General features: G+C 40.1%; 1 protein-coding gene across 1 annotated transcript in view; it reads left to right on the top strand.

The window, feature by feature from the left end:
• LOC138049540 (puromycin-sensitive aminopeptidase-like) overlaps positions 1-7,500 on the top strand; it is a 34,739-nt gene that overhangs the window by 7,398 nt on the left and 19,841 nt on the right. Inside the window, exons 7-11 of the mRNA XM_068895862.1 lie at positions 518-551; positions 1,571-1,641; positions 2,499-2,533; positions 3,922-3,930; positions 4,764-4,915. Coding sequence (XP_068751963.1) covers positions 518-551; positions 1,571-1,641; positions 2,499-2,533; positions 3,922-3,930; positions 4,764-4,915 — 301 coding nt within the window. The remainder of the gene's footprint in view (positions 1-517; positions 552-1,570; positions 1,642-2,498; positions 2,534-3,921; positions 3,931-4,763; positions 4,916-7,500) is intronic.

Genomic DNA, 7,500 nt, shown 5'->3' with positions numbered 1-7,500 from the left:
ACAAAGCCACTGTCAGTGATCTTTCACGCATTCGCGTTGTGACGTCAATGAGACGTCGTTTCCCCGGTACCGCCATTGGACAGGCATTAAAGTTCAAACTTTTTATAGTGGGTTTTAAACCACTTAAGAGTTTAGTTATTCTTTCTAGCTGCGAGGGGAAATCAAGGAAACGGAATAAGAAACCTCTTGGAGGAGAGCGTCGTGAAGCTACAAATTCATACCGAGTATGAAACTGAGTCCAGGAATAGAAGTCGCCCACGACACGTGAGAGCGACCAATGTAAAAAAATGGGTCATTAACCAAAATTATCCAAGATTGGATAAATTTTGTTTGATCCCGAAGAACTCTGCTTGGATTTCTCCGCAAGTTTGCTTAAACTTTCTTCAATTTTGAATGAAGTTGGCTCATTGCTAGATGGAGGTGACACACCTCTTAGGGAAAAGTATCACCAAAATATGTTGATGAGCATATTAAACTCGATAATCTACGATTACCTCTGTTCATATCTCTTTAATAGGAGCTATGGAAAATTGGGGATTGGTGACTTACAGGTACAAGTAAATCTCTTTTGGTCTTAAGTGGTCAACTATTTTAAATAGTAAGCTGAAAGTGTGCAAGAACAAAAGAACGGACTGAAGGTTCGGGGATATAGTTTGTACTCCTCTTTTTGTTGTCAAAGGGAGTTGAAGTCTTTCCGAGCTCTGAAGATCGCATTTTTTAATTTTGCGCAATTGGAAAACTGCCTTCTACAGTGAGGCGTACGTGTTGTGCTAATTTCCACCATTGTTTCAAAAGCACATGCTTTAACATATTTCAAGATCGGAAGAGCAGATGCCAAATTCATTGTCAACTTTGTTTCTGGGGCTTTTCTCGACCGGTGGCTCTTGGAACGGTGAATTTTCTTCTGTGGTCAGTAAAGAGGTCATTAGTTCGACTCCTCTTCGGAACACTTTTTTTTCCCGAGTATACCCGAGTCGTTTCGATGAATAAATAGAGAATGTACGAGAACAAGTACAACTTGTACTCGTTCTCGAAGTCATGCTATACGTATTTCGGTAAGCGTATAATAGGAATTCCAGTTTATTCTATGCACACTATTTTTTTGGCAAAATATCGGCATTTAGGCTGCTTGTCAGGCTCGAAAGCCCCCCAACACTTGAGGATTAAACAAAAAGAAACAGTTCTAAATCAAACGCAATTTCCATTTGACAAACTCGTCCTTACCGCTACGACTTTTCGATGTAAAGTCGTCGCAGACCAACTTGTCAAGACGAGTTGAGCACGCCGGGCTGCGCAGTACGGATGCGCAGTAATCAAAATTCCAGAACTCGTGCCCGAAGTCACAATCCAGCGTTGTCGATGCTAACATTCTCTCATGTTTTCTTTACTTCTAGCAATCTAGGCCAAAAATCTAAATTGCCAGAAGCTGTACTTGACGACTGAGGATCAAATATTGTTTTAAATAAATGTCACTTAAGATAAATTCAGTAAGAGCTTTAATACCTTTACAGTGATTGAAATATCGGACTAAGTTGTCTCTTGATTTTTGTCATCACACCATGCATTACAGAGAAACTTGCTTGTTGATAGACCCAAAGGATTCTTCAGCAGCTTCCAGACAATATGTTGCTTTAGTTGTCGGTGAGTAAGGTAAACCAAGGGAAGCCGAAAATACCAAAACTACTTTCGGCCATTTTATTTTTCCTTTGATATTTCCGTTCTCAATCTAACTCAGGTGGTTACCATGGTAACCTTAGGGCTCCACGGAGTACAATTTGAGCCAGTACTCCTGTCATCCCATCAGAATCTGGTGGTTTTGTCGAGTGTATCAAAAGTATAGGAAATCGCACGATCTCAAGTACAATTTTCCATTGATGTTCGAAGAGCCTATAGGCGAGTGCAGCTCGAGAACATTTGAACAATTGGGAATATCTTGTGATTCCCAACTGGTCTTGATTTTCTGTTTACAATAAACTCAACAATATTTTTTAGGTCATTCTCAAGCAAAGATTTGTGTAAATAAACTGCGTTCAGTTAGCAAAAATTTTTATTCGACTATGACAAACTTTACTCCAGGTTTGAGTACTCTTGTGTTTGTTTAAGATTTTTCGCGTGGTCTCGGTCGTAAGCGACTGGCGACTGGTTGCCATAGTAACTCGAAAGGCAACAATTTGGGCGATTTGGTATAAAATTGCACTGCCCTCATTCAATGAGAGTCAAGTAATTAGTGAATTTTAAATGATTTGTTTGGTGGTAATATTTTTGTCTTTTACATGAAAGATGGAGATCATTGCCTGCAACTAGCAAGCTAAGCAGTTGCAAAGAAAGCTTGAAAAGTAAAAAATAATAAACCAGGCTTGAGCAGGATAAGAGAGAGAGAGAGAGAGATCTCCATCTCTCATGTATTTCAATTCCCACAGTCCAAATATATAAAAATTCCATATATTCTGCAGTATGTCATTCACGTTTGTGTTTCATTTGTCAAATCTTTTGGTTAGGTCATGAACTCGCTCACATGTGGTTTGGAAATTTGGTAAGTTTTTAACTGATCTTGTAAAATCCCTAACATTTCATGAGGATGACAGGCAACAGTAACGCAGCATAACCTCGTCCTTTTGCATGGCACCAAGGATTACGAACTTCGACTGTTTTCTAACAAGGAATCCATGAATCATCAACTTCCAGTTCTTCTGCAAAGTCTCAGAAACTTGAAACAAAGATGTTTGCCAACGGTTACAAAAATAAACCTCACGGCGACTGCGCGTATTTCAAAATTTGTGGCTTAATTTGGTCACATGCGAAAGTCGTAAAAAAAATGGTACCTTCTAAAACGCTCTTAGACGATCACTTGTTAAACCGTTTTCTACTGAGGCACTCTTATAACCGGATAAGCAAGAAACGACACGGAGAACTTCTGATGGACGTGAAATTGGACTTGCAATCGCAATCGCAATCGCAATCGCAATCGCAATCGCAATCGCAAAGTCGGAATTGCGGTCAAATTTAAAGGGCTCTGTCAGCGACGTCAAGTTAAATTCGAAGACAAGTTGAGTCTGAAGTATCAGTTGCGAGCATGCACACTGATTTAACGGTTATATTTTTAAAGTGCGCATGCTCATAATGAACTCAGCCTCACTAGTTTTACAATGTAACGGTCGCTAATTCTTGGTGCCTCAACATATTACGTCTATTGGTTTTGCGTATCGTTTTTCCACAACTAAAAAGCATAGCAATGCCGTGCCAATTTTATTACTCATTTTTTACAGATACGGAGACCCCTCACAAAAAAAATATATATTGCCAGGGGTGAGGTCAGGAAGAGGGGGGGGGGGGAGGGGGTGGAGGGGGTAATTTGCAAAACTGGGGTGGATGATTTTGGACACATGGTTATACTAACCTTGACAGGATTTGTAAACAAATTGAAAATATCAACTGGCGCGGAGTTCCAATTGGGTTATAGTTCTGGGGAAAAACAGTTTTTGGGATGTGGTAGAAGTAGAAATGGCGCTGAAGGAGAGCTCGGATATGTGTCTGCTTTTGTATGATGATGAACGCAATTTGTCGCCTGCGTTAACTGCGACGAAGTTCTTTGTAATCCTTTACAACAAGGTCAGGCGGGCATCCACTCTTCTCTGCTGTAAGGTTCACCAACTGAGCTCATTAAGCATTTCCGTTACATTTCCCGATTTCTGATATCTTCTCAGTGTTCGCTCAGCCTCCCAGAGCTGCTCCATTCCTATTTTGTGGGAACCATTGTGTTTTCCACGCTAACACGTGAATGCCACACGTTTTCAAATGGAGATTGTCTTATAACGCTTCTGGCCAGTTAAATAACTGTCATTGTTTCTCCTTTATTTCACTGTTTTTTAAAACGTTTTGTTATTTGCTCTAGACTAACATTTTCTATTTTTTTCCTTTCAGGTGACAGTGGTAAGGGGTGACCAAAATACGAAGTCGCAGTGTTTTCTTATGACCTCAATGTAATGGCAACAAAATGTCAGTTTTTGTGGTGTTCTAATTTTTATGTTTCTGTATTTGATGCCCGTCTCACTTTCGTCGAAAATGATGTCACCTAGGTGGCAAAGTTTCAAGGACACAGCTTACATGTATTTTGCACCTGAAGTCAAAAAGTATTTTCAGTTGATGAAATGAATCTTACCACCAAAACCAAACATAGTTTACCTTCTTCGCGCCGAAATTTTGTTTTCTATGTGCTGCACACATTTATTGCAAGTTTCTGACTTCCACTAAGGTCTTCAAAATGGTAATATAGACCTCTTTCGTAGAGGCGGCCAAATAAAATATTACTTTGTATTAATGCTAATAAGCCTTTCTTGCCTCGCTGCGACGATATAAAATTTCAAAAGAATGTCTGTTTCAAAATGAGGGCAGTAGGTCTAATTAACAGAAATACAACAGAAAGTAAAAGTGGTCGTCATTTATGAAAGTGATTTATAGTTAGTTGAATTTTGCCAACCACAGAACAAAAGAATCCATTGTTTCGACAGACAAGAGATCTGTGGTTGGCACATTAATGACAATAGGTGACGTAATCGTGAGTATCGCTATGTGTCACCAACAACACAACAGTCTTTCGCAGGACTACTTTCACCTTGATGATCTCATTTCACCAATTTTTGAATCCATATGGATCTTAACCTCCAAACAGTCAAAACACTGACTTGTTTGAGACGCTAAGGGTATGATGTTTATCAGTTGTATGACATATCTGCTCTGATTCCCCATATTGATGCTTGCTGTAGGAATGGTGGACTCACTTGTGGCTGAAGGAAGGCTTTGCTTCATGGATCGAGTACCTACTTGTCGATCACTGTTTTCCTGAGTTTGACGTCTGGACCCAGTTTGTCAGCACTGACTTTGCCAGAGCCTTAAGGCTCGATGCTTTGCATAACAGGTATTTTTCACCCTTTTAGAAAGAAGGAACTCCTTTCTTTTGCCCGCAAGACAAATGTAAACGAATTTTCACAAAACAGTGAAATGCCCCTATTGGTGGTTTTCACGTGACGTCATCGCCGCCATGTTGGTAGACGAAAACAGAAGATCTCTCATTAGCTCCTTTTGTTCGTCTCCCAGCAATAGCCCATTTCTGAGTTACTACACGCCTCGGTTTCAAAGCGAGTCCTGGTGCACAACTATTCAAACAGTAATGAGTTGCGTATTCTTATGTCAATCAAACTCATTTTCCTTTTAGTAGTTGAGCACCAAAGACTCACTTCAAAACCAAGACAAGCAGCAACTCGGGAACGGTCGATTGTACATTGCAGCATTGTTATCTGTGTCTCTGGAGGTTCATTGTAAACCACCTATTATAGGGTAAAGACTTGTTTCCATATCTCAAAGTGCCCTTGGACGTGAGGTGCCTGGGAATGAAATTAAATCACTGGAATCGGTCAGTGTAAAATGCAGACTGAGGTTATAATGGAACTGTTGAAAAAGCCCAAACCCCTTAGAAATGCTAACCTTAGGCCTAATTAGGCCTAAAACAATATTTAGGCTTAACTGTTAGCATTCCGATTCCAGTGATTTAATTTCATTCCCAGGCACCTTACGTCCAAGGGCACTTTGAGATATGGAAACAAGTCTTTACCCTAAAGCGTTTTCACTCACGTAACCAGCAGCCATATTGCATTACTGAAACAAAAGAAAGTATTTGCATGAAAATAGAGTTTAATTCCCGGAGGATTACTTTGGTACACCATCATGGCCGCCATTTCTTTGTTTCGGAACACCAACATAGGTAAAGATAAGCGTTATATTTAGCTTAGGGTAAATACAGCTGTTTAGCCTTACTTGAGTAGCAGTATTTGGGAGACACTTTGTGACGTTAATTGTGTGTATTCCGAGACACGAGTGATGTTGAAGTTGGCGAGAAGAGCAAGGAGACACTTCGTGATAATTATTGAAATCCATGTGCATCTAATTAGGGGCATTTTTTTGTACATATCAGTAAAAAAGTCGGAGGAGAGGAATATCATAGCGCATTTGAAAACAAAGAGAGAAAACGGCTCTGTGGAAATAAATCACTAATTTTATTTGCCCTTGTTCAAGTTGGGCATATCAGCATATTCTTTGTTGCAGCATAAAGGAAGTTTCCAGATTTCGCACGTGCATTCCAATCACGAAGTGCATGCGTCGTGCAAAGCACGCATTTTTTTGAACATTTTTCGCTCAGTGTGAACGTCTCATCCATTTAGAGAAGTTTAGAAAAAACTCGGTTTTGTGAGATGTTTAAGTGAACTTCTTTAGTTTGTTTGAACGTAGTTGAGATTAATGTGTACGGAAACGGAATCGGAACCGGAACCGGAATAAGAACAAGAAAGGTCATCCAGTTGTTTTATTTCAGCTAAAAGAGTTGAATGTTATATTACACACTTTAAACTGCAAAAGTGAGTTTTACAGATATTGTTATGACAACAAAGTTCGTACCACTGGCGTCACTCCTTTTATGAACGGCTTGAGTTATGAGAGTGATTGACATTGAGACTCCTCCTTGTCCCTTGGTGGCGTGGGAGCGAATTTGTTACTGAAGCCATGGATGAAAGGAGCCCACAAAAGAAAATTAAAGTAAAAGACAAAAGGATTCTGAATCACCTTATTTATTAAAATAAAATATTAAGGTAAGCAACTACGAACCTCGCCTTCCAGATCTCGCCGCACTGGAGATCAAGAAGAAACATGGGGAAAGTGAGCACTAATTAACCTGCGTGGCAGGCGTTCGAAGGGGAAAGGGAGAACCGCGGGAGAACGAGGAGGGTGCGAGTGAAAGGACCCCCTAATTAATATGCATACATAAGGCAGCTGCCAAATCTCTAACTGTCAAATGGCATCCAATCAAAAACATTCACAGGAAAATGCGCTACGCAGGAATGTGGTTTACCGCGCCATTATTCAAAAAAATCTCAAGCGGAGAGAAGTGTGAAACCAAACCACCGTCGCCCGAAAAAGAAGCAATCTTTCAACGACGTGTGACGAGTTTGTGAAACGAGTTTACTGGCGGAATATGTCTCAACAAAATCGTGTGTGAATTTGTTCAGACCATCGCTGAAAAAGAAATCGTTTGCCTGAACGACTAACAAATGTGGCTGGAATCCGTTAAAGAAAAAAAAATCGAAAATTCTCCACAACTTGTTTGCAACGTGTGTGTAAGAAAAATAAAAAACTCTTGCATAATCTCGAGTTTCTATCCAAACGTTTTGAATCAGCAGGTTAATTAGTGCTCACCTTTCCCGTGAGAAGGCGGGAAGGCGAGGTTCGTAATTGTTTACCCCTAACATTTTATTCCAATAAATAAGGTGAATTTCCTTTGTCTTTTGTGGACTCCTTTCATCCATGGCTTCAGTACCAACTTCGCTCTCACGCTACCAAGGGACAAGGAGAAGTCTCAATGTCAATCATTCTCGTAACTTGAACCGTTTAAAACAGGAGTGACGCCAATCGTACGAACTTTGTAGTCACAACAGTATCCTTAAAAAGCAATTT

The sequence above is a fragment of the Montipora capricornis genome, chromosome 5 (assembly GCF_036669925.1).
Source record: "Montipora capricornis isolate CH-2021 chromosome 5, ASM3666992v2, whole genome shotgun sequence".
NCBI lineage: Eukaryota > Metazoa > Cnidaria > Anthozoa > Scleractinia > Acroporidae > Montipora > Montipora capricornis.
This window is presented reverse-complemented; position numbering and strand designations above follow the sequence as displayed.